The sequence below is a fragment of the Grampus griseus genome (genome assembly GCF_964374135.1).
Source record: "Grampus griseus genome assembly, chromosome: 18".
Lineage (NCBI taxonomy): Eukaryota > Metazoa > Chordata > Mammalia > Artiodactyla > Delphinidae > Grampus > Grampus griseus.
The window spans coordinates 10496586-10523600 of record NC_139012.1 but is presented as its reverse complement, the minus strand read 5'-3'; the positions used below and the strand labels follow the sequence as shown (position 1 = coordinate 10523600).

Here is a 27015-nt window from a genome sequence, read left to right as displayed (position 1 = left end):
TAGTTGTGGGGTTTTTTGTGGGTTTTTTTTGGCTGCGTTGGGTCTTCGTTGATGCACACAGGATTTCTCTAGTTGCGGTAAGAGGGGGCTACTCTTCATTGCGGTGCATGGCCTTCTCATTGCAGTGGCTTCTCTTTGTTGTGGAGTATGGGCTCTAGGCACATGTGCTTCAGTAGTTGTGGCACACGGGCTCTAGAGCACAGGCTCAGTAGTTTCGGCGCACGGGCTAGGTTGCTCCGCGGCATGTGGGATCTTCCCCAGCCAGAGCTCGAACCCACGTCACCTGCATTGGCAGGCAGATTCTTAACCACTGCGCCACCAGGGAAGTCCCCATAGTTGTGTTTTTATAACATTTCCTGTAAGCTGATGCTGCCCTAATTATAGATTTTCAAGAGAATGTTTCGTTGTACCCCAAATTATACAGTGCTTTAAAAAGGCACCTTCTTTAACTGGTTTACCAAATACCTTATAAACTCGTAATTACATAAAGCAATTCAGGGTGCAGAATAGAAACAGCCTGTAATGTTAACAGATGTTAGCTGGTACTATTTGGGTACAAGGCTTTCAAAGATCTATAGTATTTTTCTTGTGTAGAATAGAAAGAAATGACTCATTATAGTCCTAACGTGTCACGGAGGCTCCTGATCAAACAGAACGCACATGTTCTATTTTGTGAGTTCTGTACAGTGTACTGTCAATGGACTTGCCTTTGTGGATGGGAAAGTGCCACTTATCCCAGCAAATTACCTTTGTGGCATATGTTAGACAGCTTGTGGGCACCTGGGCGAAGCAGAGGCTGGGCGCCTTTATCAGGGCACACGTGCACACAGCGTCCCACGGCGCCCAGCTCCAGGGAAGTTGTCCCATTAACAGACTCCTTCAGGAACCCGCTGATGACTTGCTTTCCAAGCTCCCCTTCCCTGCAGACCGGGAGTGGGTCTGGCTCCCCGTACAGTAGCTTTTCTTCTTTTCCATCATTTTTGGGTTTGTATTAAGACACAAGTGTTTCAAATTACAAGGAAAGTAACCTCAGTGGAGCCCAACTGAGGAAATCAATCCTATTAAGTGCTGGATTTAATGTTTAATTAATTTCAATTTAATTTTCAGCACTATTGTTAAAAAAGGAAAGTTGCTTATCTTAGGATATTAGAATTGGAAGGACCCTTGTGATTAAAACACACAATAAGAAAAATTAGGTTAGATTTTTGCATTGTTGACCAACATCCCCTCTCCAGAGGATGTTGTGTTTTAGGAACTAGCTGGAGATGTACACAAACTTACTAACTCATTTCATCGAAGTTTTGATATTAGCCTTAAGTTTTTTTCTGGAAACCTTTCCCTTTTTAGCCAGCATTTTGAAAGGTGAGTTGCTGAAATGGACTTCATGCATTTTTGTTGTTTTATTTTGTTAGAATGTACCTCCCATCTCTATTTTTGTGATTCTTCCCTCAAACACTGCCCTTAATGAGATTGTTGCTTACTGCCGTCGAGGCTCCTTGTGGCGCATTGAAGTTCAAGAACCAACTTAGCAGTTAAAAAAATGAAACCTTGAGGCTAGATTGATTCATAAATGTAGCTGGACGTGTTGAAAGTGACACATTATGTCACTGCAGCATATTGACAGTGTCAATTGCATGTCCTTTAACAGCTAACCTAACTGAATGATTTACTTTGTGTTTAACTGCCTTTTTCGATTAAAGGGAGCAAATGCTGAGGAACTGGGACGCAATATCAGAAGCCATATATTTTCTCCTGTTAACACCAGCGTCGCTGACCCACAAGTGAGGGGCGTGTTGGAGTTTTGCTGTAGGCTGGGCTACTCTAGTTTAAGTGGTCTAAACAAGTGATTAATGATCAGGAGTGGGCCCTTACCCTGCTTCCAGAGCTTTCCTTCAGTGCGTTTCCATTTCTGTCACCTTGCTGCACGCTTGGGAGGCCTTATGTCAGAGTAGCTCACACTCTTTGCTGGCATTTGTTTCCATTTCAAGGGCCCTTGATGTTCCTTCAGAGTTGCTTTTTTTTTTTTTTTAAGTATTATTTAGCATTATGACCCAGACCTTAAACTGTGGACTTTGCAGTTGTAATACAGGTGTTCTGTTGCTCCCAACCAAGGAGCTGCCGGACTTTTCCCCCCCAAGTTGCAGAGGTGATAACTTGAACGAGACGTTCTAGTTTCTTGGGACCTTGTTTTGTTGTCTTGCACGTTAATGTGGTGTTTGTATTTCACAAGGCTAAACCGTATATAGTATTTCTTAAATGTGCATTTGCAATAGATGGATATATTAACTGTTACTATCAAGTTGAGAATTTGAACTATTAACTTTACTATAATAAAGTTTTGTTATAACGGTGCTAATTACTAAGCAGCTGAATTTGTGAAAAAGTGCACAGCAGTAATTTGCACCTTATTGTTGCTTTGCTATTAAAAAAAAATTGTGAACACTTGAGCTTCCGAAGAGCACGTTTATCTATGGATCTTTAACAGCTGGACTTCTTGAGTATAGCATTTGGTGTCTGTATTTGTGCTTCTGAGATGCTCATTTTACACTGATAAGAGCTGTTGTGTGCTGAATGGGACATTTTAACAAGGAAGGAACAGCATTTTAAATCACTATGTGCTTTTGTTTATTATTTTTTTCTAGTTTTAGGAAAAAAAAACAAGAATAAAGATCTCCTTTCTCGTTCCTCCCTATCTATGTGAAATCACGAACTGCAGTAGTCGGATCTGAGTGTTTTGGTGATGGCATTGCCATTGTTTCAATGGCAGATAAAAATGGTTCTCTTCTGTTGGCTTCACATCCTCAGTAAATGCTTCTACATCATTAAAATCTTATTGAAATGGGAGGGAAGGGGGCAGGGTACAACCTTTAAAAGAGTGAGACATAGACATAGGACAAGACAAAAACTGGTTAGAACCAACTAGGTCCAAGATGGCAGAAGATTGGACTTCCAGTAAATCCTTAAACCTCATTATATGCTCATCGTAATACATTAGCATGCTAAACCACACGCCCACCAGCACCATGGCAGTTTCAAGGCCCACCATCAAAGATCAAAAAGTGGGTGGTGGCCCACCTCCTGGAAATCTCCGCCCCTTTCCCTGAATAATCCTCCCACTCATTAGCCTATGAGATTACCCAGCCCATAAAAACTAACCACCCCATATTTCGGGGCCTTTCTCCTTCTGAGATGGCCCACACTCTGTGGAGTGTGTTTCTCCCAAGGCCATTCTTGCCTTTTGAGACAGACTGCATTCTGTCTGTGGAATGTGTATCTCTCTAAATAAATCCATCTCTCTTTTTTTTCTTTAACATCTTTATTGGAGTATAGTTGCTTTATAATGTAATAAATCCACTTCTTACCTATCACTCTGTCTCTCACTGAATTCTTTCTGCGATGAGACTTAAAGAACCTGAGCTTCATTAAGTCCTGAGACGAGATGTGTGATCTCAATTAAAAGACCGTGGTTTCAAGTCCCATCTGAGTTGTGCGGTTTAATTTTCACAGCCCTAAACCAGCACAGGTTTGTTTTGTATTTTGCTTTGGTCTATAAGAACAACCTCAAGTCTTGGGAAAAACTTGTTTTTGCCCTGTGGATGTGTCAGAAACCTCTGCTTCAGGTAGTTTCCAAGTGTTACTTAGTAACCTATGATCCAAAAACCCTGTTAAGGTGCTCCAACTATTTGAAAACTACACGTTCCATATTTTTATAGGCGTATATTCAGATTAATTCCACCTGCCTCTTATTTGGATTTCTGGCAGCTAGGAACTTTTTAAAGGAATTTGTGTTTTTAAAAAGAAATGCGAAAAATTAAATTTTCTTTCCTGATTCAAGAGTTCTTCTGTACTTTTAAGAGATCCTGTTCATGGGCAGAAAGGAGAGGTTTCAAAGGAACCTCATCTCCATATGGTTTTACTCGATAATCCTTTATCCAGCATCTTCGGCCCTCATTCCTTTGCTTTCTTGCCTGTGGCTACATTTCTATCTCTGCATCAATTAGCACAGTGATTTATACAACAAGCAAGCAGTTTAGAGGTAATGGTACACAATTAACATCTCATTCCACCATAAAGGGTATGCTAAATACCCCAGTCATTGCTTTCTCTGCCTGGAATTGAAATAAGTGTTTGTCCTAATTCATATGCTATCTGATGTGAAGTGGGCCTGCTTTGTACTGCACTACACCATTAATCTAATTACAGATAGCTGCAAATGAAGTGCTGTCTGAGCCGGGAGATTGAAGAAAATAGCCTTTTGTCATTTAGCATGACTCTGTGAAGCAGGATCGCACTTTACAGGGCAGTACTGCAAAATGGAGATCTCAATAATATTGCTGCCTGTTGCATCTTTTCTAATTACAACAGCATTGTAAACACAACTGGGTGCTGATATAAATAGAGCTGTAGATATGCTGTCATGTGGGTTGTCGGAGAAAGTCCTCCGAGTGCTGCTGGATTAAATGATGCATCCTTGATTGACAGCTACCTTGAGACCGTACCGATGGAGCTGTCACAGCGTTATGCTAACAGGCCGGCCCGGTGACTGTGGCGGTGCCAGGCGCTCTAACTGCTGTCTCTTCATTCCCCCTTCTTCGCCTGGGTGCACCTCCAGCAGGACAGCGCCAGCTTCAATTCTGTGTGCTTTCAGTATTGTTTCATGAACATTTTTGTTGGTTTGGTTTTGTAGGGCCTGATGCTGAATGAAGTAGAGGGGGAATGTATTTTGCCTGGCTTGGAACCCTCGCTTTGTTCTTCTGCCAGTGTTAATTATGTATCCCACGAAGACTGTAGGAAAGGAAAACAAGGTTGAATTACAGTTCTAATCCCACCTAAATGCTTTATATCTTGTGGGGTTGGTTTTTTTTTTTCCTATTTTTCTGAAACACCGATGTTTTCAAAGATGCATGCTCATTTTTGCATCTAGTCATTTCTGTCACTTTAAAAATATTGACAGTTTACCTCTGGCTCAGAGTTAGGAAAGTAGACTTTTAGAGGAGCATTTGAGTGTTAGCTCACTGCCATGCGGTGGAAATGAAGACACAGCTTAAGGGTTGGAGACCCTTGGGGCAGAAGGTGTAAAACTTTGAATGAGAAGAGATCCTTGTATTTGAAGAAAGGTTTTTGCCACCTTACTTAGTGAAGGTCGATGTACAGTCTAAGGCCAGTGCTTCAGGATGTTAAGGTAATTGATGAAAAGTAATTGACAGTGCAGCTTCATCATTTATCCTTGAGTCCGTGTCGGCTGAGCGGACCCACAGGCGATGTGAAAAAGCATGAGCAGTGCATCAGCTGTGTGCTCCTCATCGTGGGGAGAATGACGTAGGGAAGAAAACTGGAGCTGAGCCTACTTTGCGAGGAAAGACAGGAGAGGCTCTGAAATCACGACTGAAAAAATGCATAAACAAACTGGACGCACTCCTCTGGGAGGGGCCCCCAGACCCCTGAGTCTCACAAGCACGTGAGCACGTGGGATGTGTTACACCGCTGGTAGATCTGGAGGCCTTGGGGAGAAGTAGGGATTTAAGCCCCATGAGGAGATGCATGTGCTAAACTAACACGGACACCAGCAGGACGGTGTGTCGTGTGACCATCTGAGGGCAGCGTGTCCACCATGAGGGCTCTTTGCTGCCCCGGGGCGCCGAGTGGGGTGTGTGCAGGGCACGGCTGGGCATGCCCACTGGCAGGATGTTTTCGTTAACCAAGTCTGGTTAAAAAGCCATCTCTCCCCCCAAAACCAGGACTGGCCCTCTCCTCCGCCAGCAGCCGCCCGGCTCTGCCCCCCACCTTTTCCCTGTGGTCAGGTTCCCTGTTAAGAGCTGTATGTTCATTTTTGTAACAGTTCCATTGTGTTCCTTTTAATTGTCCATCTCTTATAGTTTTCTTCCTGATCCTTTTTACGTCTGGTATGATTTTTCTCTCTTTCTTTTGAACTTTTTGGGAGAAATTTTCTTGTTAGACATGGTTTTACATTGCAGACACCACAAAATTAATTTGCTTAGAAGCCGGGCCTGGGGTTATTTGACCATAGCTAGGTTATTAGGTAAGGCCTCTCTCCCGCCTGTTGGTGCCCTGTGGGTCGGGGAGCTGGAGCCCGGGAGCACCTGCTTACATTGCGAGGTGTGTTTTCAAGAATTTAATCATTTGACTGTGGTTTGGAGAGCACCTCCCTACACCCCTGGGGTGAGGTTCCATCCTCATGAGCCCGGGAGCAGCTCAGCTTCCGGCCCCACCAGCAAGCAGGCTCGAACCCTGATTGCTGACATCTCTCCAGACCTTGCAGAGGGAGTACCTCTGGCTTCTGCCAGGATTGTGCTTCTCTGTCCCGTCAACGAGCCTTTAACATCTTGGCCTCCCACCCCCAAAACATCGAGTTGGTGGTCTCTCTGCTTGAAAACAATAACAACAACAACTGAAAATCAAAACTCTCCAGGAAAGTTCTAAGGAGCCCATGAGGAATATTCAAATACTTAACATAAAATCAAAGCCTGCACAGGTCACGGGGCATTTTCCTGAAATCTCTCACCCCGTTGGCTACTCTGCCCGTGCCCCCTAAGAATTCAGAGGAACCAATAAATAGCAGTTTTGATCATAAGCTCTGAAAGCCCTAGTGTACATTCTTAAATGACTTCTTTTCTGAGGCATCGAAAAGCTTTTACGGTTCTCACCAGGCCGTTCATTCTGATGGGCCCATATGCTGCTCTCCGCTCAGCTCCCATCCTGGCCTGCGCCCCGTGCCCCGCTGCACCGCCAGCCAAGGGGTTGTTTCCAGAAGCCGTGTTTGTGTGGGCACGCTGAAGGTCAGGGCAACATCAAAGGTAGTCTTAAAAAGAGAACCTTCTCTCTGCCGCCGCTTTTTATATTCAGAAAGGTCATGTCTCAGCCAACTATGTGCAACAGGGCCTCTCCTGAGGCACTTACGCCGTTGTTATTTTTTACTTGTGATTACAATAAGTCGCTTATCCCCCAAACAGATTTAAGAACAATAAACAAATACAAAAGGAAAAGGAACATCTCATCAATAACAAAGGCTGCATCTGAAGGCATTGAGTTTTGTGACTCTTTTACATCTCTTTCCAAGCAAAGCAGGAGTCCTACAGAGAAAGGAATCCAAAGATATGAAAATTATAAAAATAGTAAAAGGATCCAGTTTGAGTCAGGATCTTGTCATTTCTGGGGAGACGTGGAGCTTGGGACAGTCTTAGCATTTTATTTCTATTAAGGCTCGTTTGTGATATAGCTAAAATTAGTTTTTAAGGGTATATATCCACGGTGGTGAAATGTGATAAGTCATATTGTCCTCAGTGTAGAAAGATACTTTCCCTGAGTTCACATTTTGAAGTCAAATTGTGCGAAAAACAAGAAGAAAAAAGATCTGTACGCTCCGGGGAAAACCAGCCAACTGGGCCCAATGCTGAGCAGTCACGAGGAGGAGCTGCACAGGGTGGTGCCAGCCAGGAAAGTAACTTTTTTTTGTTGACCTCGATGCTTCTAGTGATGTTGGATTTTCTTCTCCAAGGCAGACAGAGCACAGATACTGAAACTGTGCAATTTGGTACGATTATATTCTCCCCTCTCCCTGTAGCCCCCCTCCCATAGATTTAATGAAGGACTCTGAGGTACAATTCATCGTTGATAAATAGCCCCTCTGCCTAGAATGTTTATTAGACTGACAGCAGAATGCACTCTCCTTGCTTTTTTCCCTCACCACTTATGACTCAGATGAATCTTAATAGGAGCAAAAAGCTTTTATTTGCACTGTAATTTCACTTAAGGATCATATCCTTCCGAAACTGGCAGACACTTACTTGTACGTCTTGATTGCAAAACACACTCAGGAGTAAAGAAACATGCAAAAGATGTTATTATTCAACCTGTCACAGTGTCGCAAACCTGCTTGGAACTGAGGCCATCGAAGCTCTTCTGTGGACCCTCCCACCACGCCTTTTGAAACCAGGCCCCGTAGAGAGCACACTTAAGAGATTTCATCGCCCCTGGACAGAGTTAAGGGTGATTCCATTTTGCTTGTGCCTCCCTGCCATCACGATGCCCACAGGAGGCTTTGAGTTACAGCAGCTTTTTCCGAACAAAATGGAGCTGCCTGGATACTGCATCTGTCTTCCCCCAGGGAAATGCACTTTGGTAGAAATTTGAAAATCTTCAGGTGGTGGTTCCAACTTCACCAAGTAACACTTCCTCCAGCCATGTTATTTTATTTCTGTTTGAACAGAGCAAACTGTGGCTCATGTGTTTATTCACAGAGATCTAGGATTTTTCCCGCCAGGCAGAAATTCCCTTTATTAGAAATGTTCTGTTTGACTGAACTGCCTTTAACGTACCCCTCATTATTTGAGAGCCACCTACAAAATGTGCCATTAAAGTACTGGGCTGTGCAGATCTTTTTTTTTTTTTCTTTAATTTATTTGTATTTTTTAAATTAATTTATTTTTGCCTGCGTTGGGTCTTTGCTGTGTGTGGGCTTTCTCTAGTCGCGGCGAGCGGGGGCTTCCCATTGCGGTGGCTTCTCTTTGTTGCGGAGCAGGGGCTCTAGTCATGCGGGCTTCAGTAGTTGTGGTGCGTGGGCTCAGTAGTTGTGGCTCGCGGGCTCTAGAGCGCAGGCTCAGTAGTTGTGGCGCATGGGCCTAGTTGCTCCGCGGCATGTGGGATCTTCCCAGACCAGGGCTCGAACCCGTGTCCCCTGCATTGGTAGGCGGATTCTTAACCACTGTGCCACCAGGGAAGCCCTGCAGATCGTGTTTCTGTCAGTGGTTTTAAAATCTAGAATTATTGCCTCTTAGTGCAGAGGATATTCACATTATATTTCATCTCTATCAACTATAACCATCTTGTTACATTGGAAAGAGCACGTAGTGTTGTGCCTAAAAAGAAAAGCTAACTTTTTCGATCGTGAACATAACATTTTATGCCCCTGGAAAAAATGTGTGTTTTTAAATATTATTTTGCCCAAAATGAACACCAAAAACCCTTTGTCTTAACTTACTGATACATAAGTCCAGCCACTGTCTTGGGGGGAGCAGGCAGTTTGACACGGCTGTCTGCTGCCACCTACCGGTGTCTTATGGCAGCACCCCTTTCTCCCGTGGGCTGGCCCAGCTGTGGAATTTGTGTCGATTGGGATAAGTTTGTAAGTGGTGAAGGGAATACAAAGAAATTCTCACTGTTTTCTTTATAATGTTTTGAGGTGTTTTTTTTAAAAAGATACAGGGTGATTACTATTTATCATTAATTAATTACCAGAGTAGTTCTACTTCCAAGAAATTTCTTAAACAACCGGCTCACAACATATGGCAGGAACAAACTAATATATTTTGCTTTTGTGTACAATTATGAAAAACCACTTGACTTGAGAGATGGTGTAATTTAAAAGCTAAAAACTGATTTTGAATGAATGCTACATTTGAGGAAAAGTTCATCATTTAATCTCACTTTCTTTTCCCATTAAGTACAAGGTGCATATCCTAACCAAACTTGCCGCAGAATTGAACAAATTTATGCTGGAAAAAGCGGCTGAGGACACAAGCAGTATTCTGCGCTCCCCAATGCCTGGCATGGTGGTGGCCGTCTCTGTCAAGCCTGGGGACCTGGTAAGGACCGTACTTCTGTGTGTGTCTGTGTGTGTGTCTCGGGGCTGTTGCAGGCTGAAGCAGGATCTCGTTCTTGAGTCATACGACCCCACAAAACAGCAGAGGAGCTTTTGTGCATTCTTTGTCCAACAGTTTCACATCTGAATTAGGTTAGTAACAATATCTCTGAGTGCCTCTCCTCCCAAATGACCGGGGACTGGAACAGAAATAAGGCCAGATTCATTGTTTTTTTGGCAAATTTAGTGTTTCAGGAAGCGTTTCATTTAAAATTTCTGTTTACTCTTTAGCTCTCTGTGGTTTAAGCATCCTTAGAGAAGTCATGCCAAGAAATGATCCCCCGATGGGGGAATTTTTTGCACATATTCTGGAATAAATAGGAAGGGTACTAAGGAAAGTTAATTCCGTAATCTGTATAGTACCAGAGCACTTCCGAAATAAAATTTAGGATCACAGTTTGAATTTTTTCATCTTGACCTTGTGACATCAACGCACAAATCAAAGCTATGTTAATATTTCCTCACATGTTCAGTCTCAAGGTAGCATGCTATGGACAAAAGGATACATTCACTGTAGCAGCACATAGATAGAAATCTATTGATCAGCAGCAAAAGTAAATAGAAGACAAAGATGCAACCAGAAGGTTTCTAGGGAGCGCTTAAGTCCCCACATTTTTGTTTATGTGCCGGAAGATAACATCCAAACATGACGGTCTTTAATGGATGATACGGTGATTCCATTTTGTATTTCAATTATGTCGCAGGAGTTTATATATTTTCCTGTAAAGATTACATTAAAACTGCCTCTGTATTTCTTTATTAACGTAAGTAAAATAACGTTGAGGAAAACTCATGTAGTTGGTTGGCATTAGCTTCTAGAAAAGTACTTACAGTAGATGAACATTAAGAAAAAATGATCAGTTTCAGCTGTTTAAATGATTAGCCCTGAAACTGATATGTAAAGTTGGAAAACTGACTCAACAGTTGCTTTACCTGATGATATAGAGATGGAACAACTACCAGCTTTTCTAGAAGAGCATAAAAGAGGGTCAGGAGCTGTGAATTGTTAGGCTTACTTTGAAAGCATTGACATTGCTGGAAGAAAACACTCATTAACACGCTAGTGTTAAGGATTTGGGAGAGGCGATGCTTAATGAAGATTCTGTGTTGAGTGTCGGGGAGGGGTTTGTCTTGTATCTGTTGGTTCTGAAGGATTACGGCCCTGAGAAGACAGCCCCTTGGCCTTGACGTTAAGAGTGTCTACACTCACTACATTACCAGAGCAGTCAGGACAGTCTCCTGGTGACTAGAAGTGTAGGTTGGTAAACAGCGGGAGGGGTTCTTGTTGTTGTTTCCATTTTCCTCCTTAAGCTTATTCTGGAAGCCACAGAGGCTGTGTGCAGCCATCCTGAGCTTGTCAGGCCTAACTGTGTGGCTTTAATTATAAAATCACATTTGTGCTTGGAAAAAGAAAAATACACATTTCACTGAAATCCTCACTTTTCTAACACCTGAGTCAGACAGAACCTGAGAGGAGGGAGGAGGAGAGGGTGGCAGCCCCTGCTGGGACCCTGCTGGGGGGGCAGTTCAGGCTGTCAGCTCCCCTCCCCAGAGAGCAGGGGGCCTGCAGCCTCCTTGTTGCCAGCAGCTGGTCCAGATACCAGAAGGGCTTAGCTTTCGTACTTTCCATTTCCTGCTTAAGAAGTTAACGTGGGAAAGGCAGGGCTTTTGGTGGAATGGAGCAGTGTGGTGTTAGTCTCGGTTCGTGGGGGGAGCTCAGATACTGGAAACCACCACTGATAATTAAACGTGGGTATTCAAGACTGGTTTGGTTTGAGAAGGAACTGGGGCCTCTATTTTATGTATTTCTCTAAAGTCAGAGCACACCGTGGGGGGTTGGGGGGTGGGTTGCTGAACCGCCTCCTGGTCTCCGGGTCCCCTTACTTGTAAATAAATGCTCTGCACACGCATGTGCCTGGGCTGGTCACGGAAGGCCTGCTTTCATTCCTCTCTCTAGCTTCCAGTGCCACTTTTGGTCCTGGCAGAACTTCCTTCCATATTCTGTACCATTGTGTTTTGATAAGACAGTATTTTCCCTTGAGTTATTATTTGTGAAAAGTGTCCCAAACTGCTAATAGCTAAACCAAAAGCAGGGGGTGGGATGTTTGATCGTCGGCTCTTATAACAACTTCTAGAGTTAAATCTGCCTTGTGTAATTAAAACAGTCGAAAATTTCCTTGGACCTAAGGCACGGCACATACTTGAGGCCTTTATAAGAAAATAACACTTGTAGCTTTTAAGTTTTGCGGTTGAAGATTATTTTAACACTGTAGGGCGTGTTGTCTTGTCCTTAGCAATAACACTAGCTGAGCCAGGTTCCACTCTTATCAGTAGGAAGATAACGGAATCAGTCATCTCTGTGTATTTTCAAGGAAAACAAGGACCAAAAACACAGCTAAGGGCTTACAAGTATTCTATTTTTCTTTGTAATGTTATTTTTTATAGCTTAAATCCCAGTTGTCTGTAATTTTTATATTTAGCATAAGTAAAGCTTGACAAATCTTACAATGGTGAGCCTGGCAATAACCTGCTCCACAAAAGTGTCATAGACAATAAAGGACAGATCTGCTCTGCGAAGTAAACGGCGTTAACAGAGCTTAAGCAGCTCAGGACGAAATCATCCGAGGTGGCCATTTGGAAGCGGTCAGTGTGCTCAGAGAGCTTTGTGGGGAGAGGTCCCCCTCCCTCTCAGCTCAGAAGCTGGGTTTTACTCTAAGTGCTTGTTTCAAGTTCACCCAGCAAACGTCGCTAGTACTTTTTCAGTGTCCGTTGCCTGCTATTTAACATTAAATATGGTAGGAAAATCATTTCTGAAATGATTGTATAATAACCTTTTTGAGTATGTCGGGAGGGCATGCCAGTTCATAAGCAGTAAAATGCATACAAGCACGCAAACCAGAAAGAAATGACGTTGGAGTGGATTGAGAACATCTAGAATCACACATGTAATTGAGGAAACAGTTGCCAAGAATGGCTTTTATATGCCTTTCCTACGTGCCTTTTTTGTCTGCCTTCTGAAAATATGTTTACAATAACTGATTTTCATTTCAGTTTGAAAAATACCTATTTTTCTGTACATTTAATAATATAAACCAGGGGCACTTCTATAATCAAAGTTAGCATTTAAAAAATAACTTGTATTAAGTTTTTAAACTTCTATCTTTATGATTCCTTGAACAAAAATATTAAAAATATATATTCTTTCAGAATAATGCTGAATACATTTTTTCCCCAGCATTAGACTTACAGCTGCCGAGTTTGTGGCACAATTTTCGTTTTGACTTTGATATCAGAAACAAAACAAAAAATAAAAATGAGGCAACCCGTGGGGATATTTTAATATTGCTTTTAATTAAGATGGTTTCTAGTTACGTTTAGATTCTGCAGTCATCTCCTCTTTGCATCAGAAATATTCATCTTATTTAATAACATCACAGATTAAGTGAGACATGAACCAGAAGCAGGCTGAATACCCGCTTACATTTCCTTCTTTCTTAATTATTATATTGTGAGTTATTAGTTTGTAGGACCAGGTAAAATAACAGATGGATATTAAGTACCTGTTGCTGCTTTTCCTTACCTCTTAGTCTGTTTGATATTAGTAAGACAGAATTTGGAGTATTTGTGCGGGGCTAAGATGAGGAAGATCCGCTTGATGACGGAATTGACCTTTAGCAGCAGAAGGGTAATTAATTAGCTGTTTGAGATTGCTGTTCTCATGAACAATGTCTTAGGCAAAAGTGGTATATACTATAAAAGTGCACCAAGGAGAACAGAAACTGTGTAATGATTTCTGGGAGAACCACCCAGATTGCGCCCTGATTGATATTCCTCCGTGCATGTGCTCCTTTGGGGAGAGGCCTCCAGGCAGGGGGACACCACCGCTTTGGAGACACAGGTGCCCTGTTTCAGAGAACGATATTCACACCTGCCCTTTGTCCCTAAACCATCTGTAACTGAGCTTACAGCTGATGTAGGGGAAATTGAGAATAAACTTGGCATGAGACCTTCCTTTTCATTTCTGGAAGAAGCAGGATTTGAAGCCTCCCTTGGCCTTACGTCTTCCCCATGGGAAGGGCCGGGTGGGGGCTTCCTGACGTGCTTGTCTGGCAGTGACCCGTGGGCTTCACGCGGCCCAGTATCGGTAGCTGCATCTTTCCCTGGCAGAGGTCCTGGCTCGGCTGTTTGATAGATTTTCCAGTTTCTGGATGCCTTGATTTACACTCGTGAAGTAATTGCAGTGATTAAATTTCCATATTTTATAGCAGTGGTTATTCAAATGGTTTACTTGACAAGTTGCCAGTTTTTCACCTATATACCTCAGATTGTATTCGAAAGCAGGTATATAGCTTCATGCATTCATTATGTAACATTTAAACTTTAAGTTATGAAAATTACAAACATACAGAAAGTTGTAGAGAATAATACAAGTACTCATATGCTCTCTGCTCACATTTACCATATTTGCTTCAGATTTTATTTCACAATAAAACATTGCTTATACGGTGAACTTGCCCTGTGGCCTCTCCCCAGGAGAAATCCTGTCCTGCTCTCTTCAGAGGTAATGGCTATCCTGAATTTGGCCTTTTTATCTTTTCCAGATGACATTTATTTTTGAATGTTATGATTAATTTTTGTTGGTGGTAACAGTTTGGGAATTTTTACAGTTTAACTTAATGATAATTATCAATATAAGATAAAATATTTTTGTAGATCAATCAGTAAATATTGTAGACAAGTCTTCTACAAGTTTGGCATTTGATTTTGTTTTTCAAGGGAGGATCTACTTGGAATTAGAGGGTATGTTATCTTTGTTTTAAACACTGTTGAAGATGATAGTCCCCAACCTTAACAAGATTCAAAATATCTCCTCTCACCTTTTTGCTAAAAAAAAAAAAAAAAAATTAACAAATTAAAAAAAATCATTATTTCACTGAGTCCTTTAAAGCAGCCTACTTCACAGAGGTGGAGGATCCAGACTGATTTGTTAAAAGTACTATAAATGACATCAACTTGAACTGGTTCTCTTTGTACCTTAGAGGTTCTGGCTCCAGTTTTGAGCTAACTTAGAGGGTGGTAGGGAGTAGTAATTTTCTTCATTTTAAGGAATTTTCGGGAAAACTGGGCTCGTTGTATACTGGCCGCCTCTCTGTGTTCTGTCCCCAGCCTCTGGGCTCCTGCTCTGACGCCCAGGCACATCCAGGGAGGAAGCCCCAGCAGCACCCTCCCAAGTGAGTCGCTGGTGATCAGACCCGTTCAGGGAGGCCTTACACCGCAGATAAGGGGCTTGGCAGCGTTTCTGTCACCTGCCCTCTCTTTTCTTTGTAATTCAATGATGGTTCCTTCCAACACTGCTTACATACTGCCCTGTTCCCCGGGGTCTCTTCTCCCACCCTCTTTACGCGAAGATCTTGGGATGGGAACGTATGTTTCTTCTTCAGGAAATATCAGGGGATATTAACCAGCCTATCTTACCGGCTCAGAAAGAGGAAGTTATTATACTCAGATCCTCACAGTGCCTGTTTTTTTTTTTTTTTTTTTTTGCTGTACGCGGGCCTCTCACTGTTGTGGCCTCTCCCGTTGCAGAGCACAGGCTCCGGACGTGCAGGCTCAGCGGCCATGGCTCACGGGCCCAGCCGCTCCGCGGCATGTGGGATCTTCCCGGACCGGGGCACGAACCCATGTCCCCTGCATCGGCAGGCGGACTCTCAACCACTGTGCCACCAGGGAAGCCCCTCGCAGTGCCTTTTAACCAAATCTGAGATGCCTTTTCCTTGTGGCTGTTAACTGCGTCTTTCTTCAGATCTAAGGGCCTTAAAATGCATTGCATTCAGGCACCTGTATTCTAAGTAGCACAGCCTTAAAAAACGTAATTGAAGGATTTTCACTTTTGTGGAGTCGGCAGCAGGGTTGATATTGATCCCTGCTTTCGGGTGGCGGGTGCAGCAGAAGGGGAGACTGCGGCGGGCCGCTGCGCCCTCCAAGCCTTCTGTCTAATCTGGCAGAAAACACAGAATATAGGACAACAAAAGGAGGCTCCTTTTTCCATAAAAATTCTTCCTCCCACCCACCCCTCTTCCCCAAAAAAGGGGACTTAATTTTTCAGCTGCACACAGTGATTTGGTGCTCACTCTTGCATTGAAACAGTTGCTGTCTGAACAGGCAGGAAACAGTTCTCTTTTAATTGCTGAAATCATTCGGAAGTGCTTCATGCCCGGCTTCTATACAGCAGATGCTGTGCATTAATTGGCCTGTGTAGAAGTGACCCAGGGTTCCTTGCAGTGGGCCCAATTTTAGGCAGAGGGTTTAAATAGCTTATTTATTATTTTGTATAATCTGGCGTACATTATGTGCTCCTGCACGTGTCGTATTTCATGGTCTGCAGTTTCTAATGTCATGTGGGTTTCAAAACCTGTGTTTCTCTGGTAATGTACTAGCAGCAGGTAAGCTCAAAATACCATCCATCAGGAGCTAATTTTTTATCCAGATACTCCAATGACTGATGAACCTGTCTTTTGTATGAATGTTTAGCACAGTAGAAAGCCATATGCCACTGGCACAGTTTCCTATGCATCCTTTACAGTTGCTAGAGAGTAGGCTTACGGGGGAAAAACCCTCCACGCCGTTTATGGCCTCTTTCCTATATCTAAAGGATAATACCTTTAAAACAGCCCTGGTTGTGGACGACAAAAGAGGGTTAGGGACTGTCTTGGAGGAAATCTGACTCCCATAATCATTTTCTTTATCAGAAATATGACTGCACACTCTTAATAGGGAACCTTGTTTTGTTCCTCCCCGTCTGTTCAAAACAGACCTTAGCCCATTAGAAGGGCCTCCCTTGTGTGGGAAGACCACAGCTGTTACTGTAAATCTCATCCCGTCACTGTATCACCCCCATTTTGTGGCTCTGAAGGATGAAATTGAGAAATGGAATACTGTGCAGTCATCCTTTACATCTCCAATTTTAGGCCTTTGCCGTCATTTTCATGCTTTTATTCCAAATCAAATAACATTAGTGAGCTACACTACCTTCTGATGAATATCTGGTCCTGAGCACAGCTTTCAAGTCTGTACTTTGGGGACTTCCTTTTATATTTGGTGGAGATCTTTCTCCCCCCTCTCTTCTCTTTCTCTTCGTGCACCTTCTTGGGGCTTTCTTCATGCATTTGCAGTTTGAACTATACAAGTTGCCAAATGTGTCCCAGCCTTAGCATGTTGTCCCAGAGGGACATGTGCTGGAGAAGGTTCTGTGTCTTTTAATCTCTGGGGAAGGAGTAAAGCAAACTTGGTAGAGGATATTGGGGGCTTTAATCAGAAATAAGAAGCGGTTTAAATCATTAGCACAACAAAGCAGACTATAAGCTTGAAGATAAAAGTCTCTGGGGAAAAAGTCCTCTGAAAATAAATGGAACTTGATAGATTTCCATATCATTTATAACTTCCCTTAATTACACTTGGAAGACTTGCCAGTAAAACTGGAAAATTGGCAGCCTGTATCCATCAGAGCCATTTTGCCGACCGTGGCAAGCAGCTGGCTTTACTGGATTTTATTTCCCATCACTCACAATTAATCATCAGCTGGAGATGTCTGAAACTCTGCAGCACAGAGCTGTGCCGGGTGACATTCAGGCCTCCCAAGCATGCTAAAATCTGCTGAGTAAATGGGCTGAGGTTTCTCCCCAGCTTACTCATTTTGGGGCAAGGCAGGCTCCCGCTTAATGAGTGCGCTCTGATAATCAGATGCGAATGTGAACCTTGACCCCATGTCAAAGGAGAGGACGCAATAAGCCGGATGAAAGATACAGGATTCAGACCTCCAAACTTTACACCAATTAGACAGGGAGCGGAGAAGTACATCAGGCTGAGTAGGTTTATCAAAGAGACTTGCGAGGCTTGTGACCATTCTGTAAGCCCGATGTTGGAGACATCCTGTCACAATCATTAAGTCGTTATGCAGTGATTCACCAGAGTGTTGGGGAAGTGTGCGCCCACAAACCCTGCAGTGGCTGCATCCCGCGTGCGTGCTGTCCGAGGGAGACTTGGCCGTGGAGGCGCCCTCTCTGCTCACCCAGTTATTGTCCCCACTTTCTGAGCACACGGGGGAATCCAGGCGGTGTTTCCAGTGCCTTCCGGAGCTCGGGGAGGGCAGGGGAGGGTGCAGGCACCTCTGGACAAGGAGGCTTCCAGATTGTTGAGGTGAGAGGCCTGTGTCATTTTGTCTGGGTTATTGTTGGAACTGCGGCCCAGCAGGTTGGTGGAGCAGCCCCCAGTTACAGCCCCGTCTGTGTTCTTTGACGTACAGTTTGTACTGTATTTGCTTCCCTGACTTGGGTTTTTGAGGGATGAAATAGCTTGAATTTAGGTCAAGTTCACGTGTGTATATGTGTTTGCGTGCGTGCACGTATAACATGTTTCTGCTGACGGAAATGTGTCTCACTATTTGGTGGAACATCAAGGATCAACTTCCAAGAGTTCTTTCTCTTTTAGGAACGAATGAGCAAAAACAAACCACAAAGCAGATTGCTGTGAGTGAACGGAGAAAGAGAAAAATGAATTACTTAAATTTCCACCAAATAATATGAGACCAGCAGAAACAGGGAAAGAAACTAGGGAGAGGAAACAGGAAAGAAAAGGATGACAGAGCCGTGAGGATGGTTCCAGATTCAGGGCAGCCGGCGCTGCCCGTCTGGCAGCAGATTGGCACTTCCAGTCCGCAGGCACCTTCTCTGAAGCCCTTTTAATCACATTGCCAGAGTGACACCATCTGAGAGAAGGGGGTGTTTTACCTGGGAGACTTGCCCACGTCTCCCGGATTGTCTCCAGCTAAATCAGAGGTTTTGTTTTTCTGATGGATGATTGGGGACCGACCACTCGCAGTTGCCTGCAAGTCACCCCTTTGCAGATCACCCTCGCCACAAGCACGCAGAGCTGCCAGGAAAGGCGGTCAGTGGACAGCGACAGTGGAGCCCCAGAAACTTCACGTCCACCTCCCACTGCTCCCAGGCTCTCGGGCCCTGCTCTCACTCACCTCCAGCCTGGCCAGCTCGAGCCTGGAGTGGGGCTGTGACCCGGGGCCCGGCCATCCTTCTGCGAGTTTCTTATGGACATCATTGTCAGTTTGGTCTCCACCCCCTTAGTGACCACTGGAAATCTCCCAGCTTCATTTGTTTCTTTTTCATAGTCGCGTTAACTGCGAATTCACTTAATCCCACAGAGCATTCTGGCCAGTGGCGCTGAGCAGTGGGCCGAGCAGCTGCAGGAGAGCAAGCTCACGCCCGCCCGAGAGAAGCCCGTGGGGCTGGGGCTGGTCCTGGTCAGATGGGCCCTGGGCGCTCAGACACCAGCACAGGAAGCCCGGCTGGGGGAGGGGACGAGGCGAATGCACGCAGCCGCCCACTGCAGGCACTGGTCCATCGGGGAGGAAGGAGTTCCCAGAGCCGATCACTGATTGTTGGATGGAATTTCCGTGGCTGAATATCAGATCCATTTCCCAGAAAGCCACGGGCCCTGATGCCGGGATGCCCCGTCTCTGAGTGGGGATGCTGCTGCGTGAGGCCAGCTCTGGACCCTCAGCCTCTGCCTGAGAGCCGTGTCCCGGGCCCGCCAGCATTTTGTGTGTGGAGTTACTCAGCAGGCGCTACTTCTGGGGACGTGCCCTCCTCCCATCTTGTCTGGTCCCTGCCTGCCTGCCTTTGAAAAAGGGAGAAAAAGGCTCGGAAATGACGCCTTGAGGGCTGGCTGTTCTGACACCCCAACTGGGACCCGCGTTGCCCTGGAGCCTCCCTCACTGCTCTCCCTCTGCGTGTTGAAGAGCAACCCTAGCAAGTTAGTTCTCCGCTCTCTGGAATGCAGGTGCCAGGTGACGGTGAGTCACAAAGGGCCGCGAGCACGGCGTGTGTGCCCAGCTCTCCAGCGCAGTGTCGCCTCCGTGCCAGCACCAAAGCTTTGGCATCCCCTCTCTTCCTATATTTCTGTGCCAGGAAAAAGCAGCCCACCACCTGATCAGCAGAGGAGAGGAACGCATAGGGCTCAGGCGGTCCCGATGCCAGCGAGACAGCTTGTGCCCCACGGGGGGCCGGGAGGGGGGCTTGGAGATCGTCTGGGGATTTCAGGAAAGAACATTCTCCAGGCACTTCTGCAACGCTGGATGAGCACAAGGGTCCAGGAGCCCCACGCCAGGATGCCTACCAGCACCCCACACAGCCGGTGCCCCAGGAAATTCAGCTCGCCCATTTCAAAGACTTCAAGGCCCTTTTCACAAAGATGGGAGAAAAATGCAAGCCCAGTTCCTTGGTGCTTACCCATCAAGGGCAGAGAAAGGAGAATAGATACAAGGGCCTTTAGTCACAGCTGACTCCTGGGTGGGAGTCCCAGGTTTAACCCCAGGGGATTTATACCCAGCTGTGCCTGGATTTCCCTCACCCAAGAAGGCAAACAGCTGAGCACGAAGCTTGAGCCAGTGCCCCTGGGAGCTACCGGCCTCCTTGCAAGGAATGGGTGGAGCTCCAGAAATCACTCCCTGAAGGCGCTTTCTGGGAGCCACCCGGTTGTCAGTCCTTGGCATGCCATGCAAAGGCTGGGAGAGCGGTCCCCATGGCCCGGGTGCTTGGATGTTGTTCCCGGCCCCCCAGGGCTACGGACAGAAACTCCATTTTTTGCTAACAGCTTTACTGAGATAAAACTTCACAATACAATACAATCACCCCTTTAACGTGTGCACTTCAGTGGTTTTTGTCTGTTCACAGAATTGTGCAACCATTGCCACAGTCAATCCTAGAGCACTTCATCACCCCCGCAGAACCTCTGCACCCACCCGCAAGCACTCCCCCTTCCCCTCCGCCCCTGGAAGCCACAGATCTTTCTGTCCGTAGAGACGTGCTAATCCTGGACATTTCACGTAAGTGGAAGGCATTCCATTTCTGCCACAGCTCTGTGGCAGAGGCAGATTCAGAGATTCCCAGGAGAGGCCCCACAAGCAGCACCCAGAGCCTCCAATATCAGGGATGTTTTTCTAACAAGGACTTGATGATAGAAGGAATGGCCTTTCTCTGCGGTCCCCGAAGATGTACTTGGAATACGAAGTATTAGAGGCTATTGCTGCTGTTTGGATTATATTTCAGAGCATTTGACAAAAAGATTCTCTTAATGGCCTCACTCTTGAACATTCTTGCAAAATTCAAATGCTCTTAAAACTTCTGTCCACTTTTTGTTCATTTTCCAGGTAGCAGAAGGTCAGGAAATTTGTGTGATTGAAGCCATGAAGATGCAGAACAGTATGACAGCTGGGAAAACTGGCAAGGTATGTCCCCGAGGTCCCCCCAGCCCAGGCCGCTGTGACAGGAAGCAGAACCTCCACCTTGGAATCTTGGACGGTTGGGGCCTGAGGGGGACGGCGGACGGGGTCTCTCCCAGCCTCTCCCTCTTGCGGACGAGGGCGCTGCAATCGGGGCTCTCTGTGTTCTGCATTCACGTGACCTGCAGGCCTTCTAGGAGAGTCTGTGTGACATCCAGGGAGTCAAAGAACAACTGTTCTTCACCTTAATGTCTTTCGAATTAAGGGGTCTTTAATTTTTAATGTTTACATCTGTCTTAGAGGCAGTTAGTTATCTGAGACTTAGGTGACACAGCAGGAAATGGTTTTAGAGATTGCAAAAATTAATGCAACTCGGGGCTTCCCTGGTGGCGCAGTGGTTGAGAAGTCGCCTGCCGATGCAGGGGACACGGGTTCGTGCCCCGGTCCGGGAAGATCCCACATGCCGTGGAGCGGCTGGGCCCGTGAGCCATGGCCGCTGAGCCTGCGCGTCCGGAGCCTGTGCTCCGCAACGGGAGAGGCCACAACAGGGAGAGGGCCGTGTACCGCAAAAAAAAAAAAGTTAATGCAACTTTTCAAGATAATTTCTCCACAAAGAGAACAATTCACTTTTAGATCAAGATGAGCTGAAAGGGGGACTTCCCTCGTGGTCCAGTGGGTAAGACTCTGTGTTCCCAGTGCAGGAGGCCCGGGTTCGATCCCCGGTTGGGGAACTAGATCCTGCTTGCATGCCGCAACTAAGAGTCCGCATGCTGCAACTAAAGATCCCGCATACCACAACGAAGAACCGGCACAGCCAAAAATAAGTAAATGGGTAATAAATTTTTTTTTTTTTTTTTTTTTGCGGTACGCGGGCCTCTCACTGCTGTGGCCTCTCCCGTTGCGGAGCACAGGCTCCGGACGCGCAGGCTCAGCGGCCATAGCTCACGGGACCAGCCGCTCCGCGGCATGTGGGATCTTCCCGGACCGGGGCACGAACCCGTGTCCCCTGCATCAGCAGGCGGACTCTCAACCACTGCGCCACCAGGGAATCCCTGGGTAATAAATTTAAAAAAAAAAAAAAAAAGCTGAAAGACCCACATCCACGCGTGGGACCTAACGATTTAGGGAGGGAAAAAAAGATGTATTAGTACTGACATCTGTTAAGAGTAAAACTTCTTAAATGAATTTTCTCATTGAAGAAAATAGAAAAGTCTTTTTAAGCAATAACTTCATTATTCTTCCTGCGACTAGAAAGGCACCACTTGTAGCAGAACGATCCTTTTCTGAAGGATGGTTTGGTTTGAAAGTACCACACAGTGGAGCGAGGAGAGACAGGGCAGGTCAGGTGGGGTGGGGACAGCAGTGTAGGTTGGCTGTGTCCTGCACTGTGGCCATGCCTGGAAGGCGCGATTGAGCCTTGGGGACAGTGGGTGTCCTGGCAGAAGGTACTGTCAGCTGCCAGTGAAGTCTGCATCAGAGAGGCACAGCCTCCAGTTGCCTGCCCCAAAGGAAATGAAACCGATGTTCAGAGAACAGGCCGAGGGGGACGCCCCAGTCCAGCCCCAGCCAGGAGGGCAGAGGCCCAGCGTGTGACCAGGATGGAGGGGCATCAGATGGCTGCACCCAGTCTCCTCGGGGTTTGGGAGAGGAGATTGGCATGCTCTGCAGCTTCGGGGGAATCCTGCTTTTCATACCTGATGACCCTTTAAGAAATGAACAAGTGTTGGTTTCTGCTCTTGTAAAAATTGTTCTGTTTGTCCCTTGGGGTTAGTCAGCATTTACGCTGCATTACTGTCATGAGCTTTCCCCTCTGTGACGAGCACTTGGCCTCGTTTGGGGGCCCAGAATATACGTCAGATGCACCAGCGGCCCGTGTGCTGGACTGAGGCACTGACGCCAAAGTGAACATGGCCTTAGCTCCCTCCCCGTCTGCGTGGTCTATGTCCTCGGGGCCTGGGTCTCCTGGGGAGGCCCTGGTGCTGTCAGGGTGGTGATGGGCTCTGGGTGAACTTGCACGTTGGCTCTGCCCCACAGGGCAGGGAGGACCGGGCCCCTGAGCCTGGGGCTGGCAGTTTTTGCTTTGAGAGGCCAGTTCTCCTCCCGGGGGCCTGTTCACAGTGGAAGCAGGTCCTCCACTCTGGAATTGCAGCATCATGACAAATACATCCTGTAAAAACACCGGCGGCTTCAGATCATAAAAAGCGGCCACTTCAGTGCAAATAGCTCCTGTGGAACGAGGCCTTTCAAGTGTCACTGCACAGCTTCTCTTGGTCCCGAGAGACCCCGGGCTGGAACTCGAGGGGAGAAGGCTCTTCTCGCTGCTGCTGGCTCATGGCAGAGACGTGGGGACACAGGCCAGGGCACCCAACCCCACGTCTCTCCACTTTTCCTGTTTGCCACTTGCCCAGACGGCCAGTTAACTTCCAACCCATCATCATTCATCTTCATGCCCCAGCAAGAACTTCCAAGTCAAATGACTGTCTCTAGTTTTAAAAGTGAACACAAATTTGGGAAAGCAAAAGTTGACTAAAATCGGGAGAAATCAGTGGAGTGAAAGGGCACGGAGGCAGCGTCACGGGAGCCCAGTGCCTGCCCCACGTCGCGCCGCCAAGAGCAGCGCTCGTTCTCTGAGGAATTTAATTTCCCTTCAGAAGGAGGCTTCTGGTCAGGCTAGGGAATTTCTCCTGTTAATTAGTACCTGTTTTGACTCCTGTATAATTGCGAATGGGTTTGTCTGTTTAACACTAAGTACACCATTAACTCTCCCGGGTGTGGAGACTCATCCAGCATAATCACTGCCAGCTGAGACCCCCGAGGGCACCCTGTGCAAAGGACAGCACAGATGCCCTGCGACCAGCAGCTTTTAGGACCGACAAAGATAAGGAGGGGAAGGTGGCGACTCACAGCCCACGGCGGCAGCGAGGACGTCCCTGTGCTCGAGGTCCCCTATGATGGACGCCCTACCTCCGAATGTTCTGTCTGCTCCAAAGCCCGCCAGGCTCTCCCTTCATGTCCAGAAATGGATGACGAGATTGCTTCCTCCTGGTCTAGTTAATAATTCTTACCCTCCTCCCCCCCTTTTTTTTTAATTCAAGGTGAAATCGGTGCATTGTAAAGCTGGAGACACAGTTGGAGAAGGAGATCTGCTAGTGGAACTGGAATGAAGTATTTATAGCCTTTCAGTCATCACCCGATTTAATTAGCCATTCGTATTATTGTTATTTCACACTCAATTTATTCAAGCGTTTTGCAGGAACACCCCTGTGTAGCAGATTTTACATGGTCATATTTATTCCACATATAGTCAAGACCAACATTCTGCCAAAAAATCACCAATGGAAATTTTTACTGATATATAAATACTTGTACATAAGATTTGTACTTCTGGGCTTCCCTGGCAGCGCAGTGGTTGAGAGTCTGCCTGCCGATGCAGGGGACGCAGGTTCGTGCCCCAGTCTGGGAAGGTCCCACATGCCGCGGAGCGTCTGGACCCGTGAGCCATGGCCACTGAGCCTGCGCGTCCGGAGCCTGTGCTCCGCAGCGGGAGAGGCCACAACAGTGAGAGGCCCGCATACCGCAAAAAAAAACAAAAAAAAAAGATTTATACTTCTGCTGTGAGATTTCCTAGTGTCAAAATTAAATCAATAAAACTGAACATTTGTCTAAATATTAGTTTGCCCTTTTTTTGAATGAAGACAATATACATAAGAGGCTATGGGCTGTGCCAGTAGACTTTAAATACTAGTGTTTCATCAGGATCCTTTTTAAAAATTTATATAAATCCCAGTTCTTGGCCCTCAGTTTCGTTGTTAGCATTTGCCACTTTGTAACCTGATTACCTGCTTCATCCTGCTTGAGGACCTAACTCCTGCTTCTGGTCGTTCATAACCTCCCGAAGCCCAGACAGCGCAGATGATGGTCCTGGAAATCCCTCCTGTGTGGCTCTAACGGTGAGTGTGGACCCCCAGTCCCCAGGGGCGACCCCCTTCCCCGTCCCAGGGCACCGGTGCGGGTACCACTCGGGGCTCCCCTGGCCCAGTGGTGGTGGGCGGGGCTGCCACAACTCATCAGCTGACACCCATACTCGCCTTTCTGTGTTTTTGTGAAGCAAGTTTCCAATTAAGAAAAAAGGGCTAAAAATCACGGTCATGCTTTTGTGGCAGATGCAGTTACAGATCACAGTCTACCGTTAAGTTGAAGAGCGAGTGAGCTCTCCCAGTGGAGAACGAGCTTAACTCGGAACCAGCCGCTGCGTTTTCACCTGGCTCTGAAATTCGCAGAATACATTTCGTACTTTGCTGGTAAGGAAGTAGAGGCAGAGTCCTACGCTGATTTGACTCTAACCCTGACAGATTATCAGATGGAGGTGGGTAGTAATTGGTACTTCGTGCCTTGCTAAAATTATTTTAGGTGCTGTTTGTATTTGGAAGCGAAGCTTTCTGTCAGGCCTGAAAAACAAATTACTAATGTGTTGGTTCTTCTCCAAAAGGCCCGCCCCCAAACGCTGCTCACTTGTGGGGGCAGGGACCGCGCCTTGCCCTGCGCTCCCGTGAGCTTCCGTCTGAAACTGGGCTGTTCAGCTGCTCTGCCAGCAAGTGGGCGCTTGCTATTTTGCTAGATGAGAATGAAAAGAACCTTCTACCAAATAAGGAGACTTAAAAAGAGGGCCAACAATAGCACCAATGCTTTTTATATTTGATTTCCCAAAACATCTAGTTTAACCTTAAATGATCTTTAATAATCTCTGTAATAAGCCTGGTCTGAAAATTATGAAGAATGATGTTATATATATTCAGAAGTACTCTAAAATACAGCGTGTTTTTCTTGAGGTTCTTTTATTACATTGAGACGTCTAAAATCAACTTTAAAAAAATTTCTCAGTGCTACAGGTCAGACAGAACTGATAGAGCAGGGCTGTTAAAATCTAGCTGCCACACAAAGTCTTTATATTCATTTTAAATGTTATCTTCAAACTAAAGCAAAGCAAAGGAAAAAACACCAACATAATAAAAGCATAACATGAGTTTTCAAAATGTCATTTAGGGGAATTAAAATTCTGAGTTTTTCTCATCCAGTACGTTCAAGCCCATGATGCTCTTTAAGCAGCAAGCAATAAAGCAGCATCAGCAAGACAGATTTCAGGAAACAATCTTGTTATTAGTCATGTCAAAATTATTTGGGAAATCGGCTGCCCCACCCCCCCACCCCCCATAGAGATTTATAAATGTTTGTTTCAAAGGGTGTTCTCGGGCTTTTGCATTCAGTGAGTGCGGACCAGTGAGGCCATCTTCCAACCACCAGGCTCTCGGTCCTCGGGCGGCCGTTCCCCTCGCACTTCTCATCTGCTTTCCCGCGGACTATAGCGAAGCCCGTGCTCCCCCTGTGAGTCGTAATCGTCGTGGTACGGGAGGTGGACCCACTCGGGCGGGTAGGTGGCCGTGCTGTACACGAAGCACTGTAGGGTCCCGCCCGCCCCCTCAACAGCGACTGTCACCCGGGTGCGCTGGTACATGTCCGGGCAGCCTTCGAACTCGTCCAGAAAGCGCAGCATCTGCTCGTCCACGGCGTAGACCTCCCCAGCCACTCGGCGCCCCTGGCCCGGCAGGTTCAGCAGCCACGGGATGTTGCGCTGCCCCGCGATCACCAGCGGGTACGGCTCGACCGTGCGACCCCAGCCCCGGAAGGCCGCGCGACCGTGGGCGCTCTCCAGCAGGACCCGGTGGTTGGGCTGGCCCGTCTTCAGGGTCCCGTACACGAACACGTGGGCCATGCAGCCGGGAGCTGCGAGCGAGCGAGGACGGACGCACAGGTCCCACGCGGCGGGGAAACGGGTGGCCTCGCCCCGGGCCTCCACTCCCGACCAGACGACACCCTTCCCAGGCAGGGTTCCAGGAAGAGCGACTCGTGTCAGATGAGGCAGCCCGTCGTGGCGGCAAGCCCTGCAGAAGTGCGGTTTTGTAGAGCAGTTTTCAGTCTCTTTAAGAGGACTTTAAACAGTAAATATTACAGAAAAGTAAAAATAACGATAAGCAAATAGAAACATATATATACACACACACACGCG

The 27015-nt window shown here is 46.4% G+C and overlaps 2 protein-coding genes across 7 annotated transcripts in view; one reads left to right on the top strand and one right to left on the bottom strand.

Moving 5' to 3' along the window:
• Nucleotides 1–24958, top strand: part of PCCA (propionyl-CoA carboxylase subunit alpha) — a 356179-nt gene extending 331221 nt beyond the window's left edge. The window contains exons 22-24 of one of the 3 annotated variants that reach the window (XM_082675555.1): nt 9462–9602; nt 20880–20957; nt 24047–24958. In XM_082675555.1, coding sequence (XP_082531681.1) covers nt 9462–9602; nt 20880–20957; nt 24047–24115 — 288 coding nt within the window. In that variant the 3' untranslated portion in view covers nt 24116–24958. The remainder of the gene's footprint in view (nt 1–9461; nt 9603–20879; nt 20958–24046) is intronic. The other 2 variants (XM_082675556.1, XM_082675557.1) reach the window with 2 other exon arrangements.
• An 827-nt stretch (nt 24959–25785) lies between these two features.
• Nucleotides 25786–27015, bottom strand: part of GGACT (gamma-glutamylamine cyclotransferase) — a 46446-nt gene continuing 45216 nt past the window's right edge. For 3 of the 4 annotated variants that reach the window (XM_082675558.1, XM_082675559.1, XM_082675561.1), the window contains one exon: nt 25786–26890. In XM_082675558.1, the coding sequence (XP_082531684.1) occupies nt 26290–26721 (432 nt within the window). In that variant the 5' untranslated portion in view covers nt 26722–26890 and the 3' untranslated portion in view covers nt 25786–26289. Of the gene's footprint in view, nt 26939–27015 lie in introns of all 4 variants that reach the window. The other variant, XM_082675560.1, reaches the window with a different exon arrangement.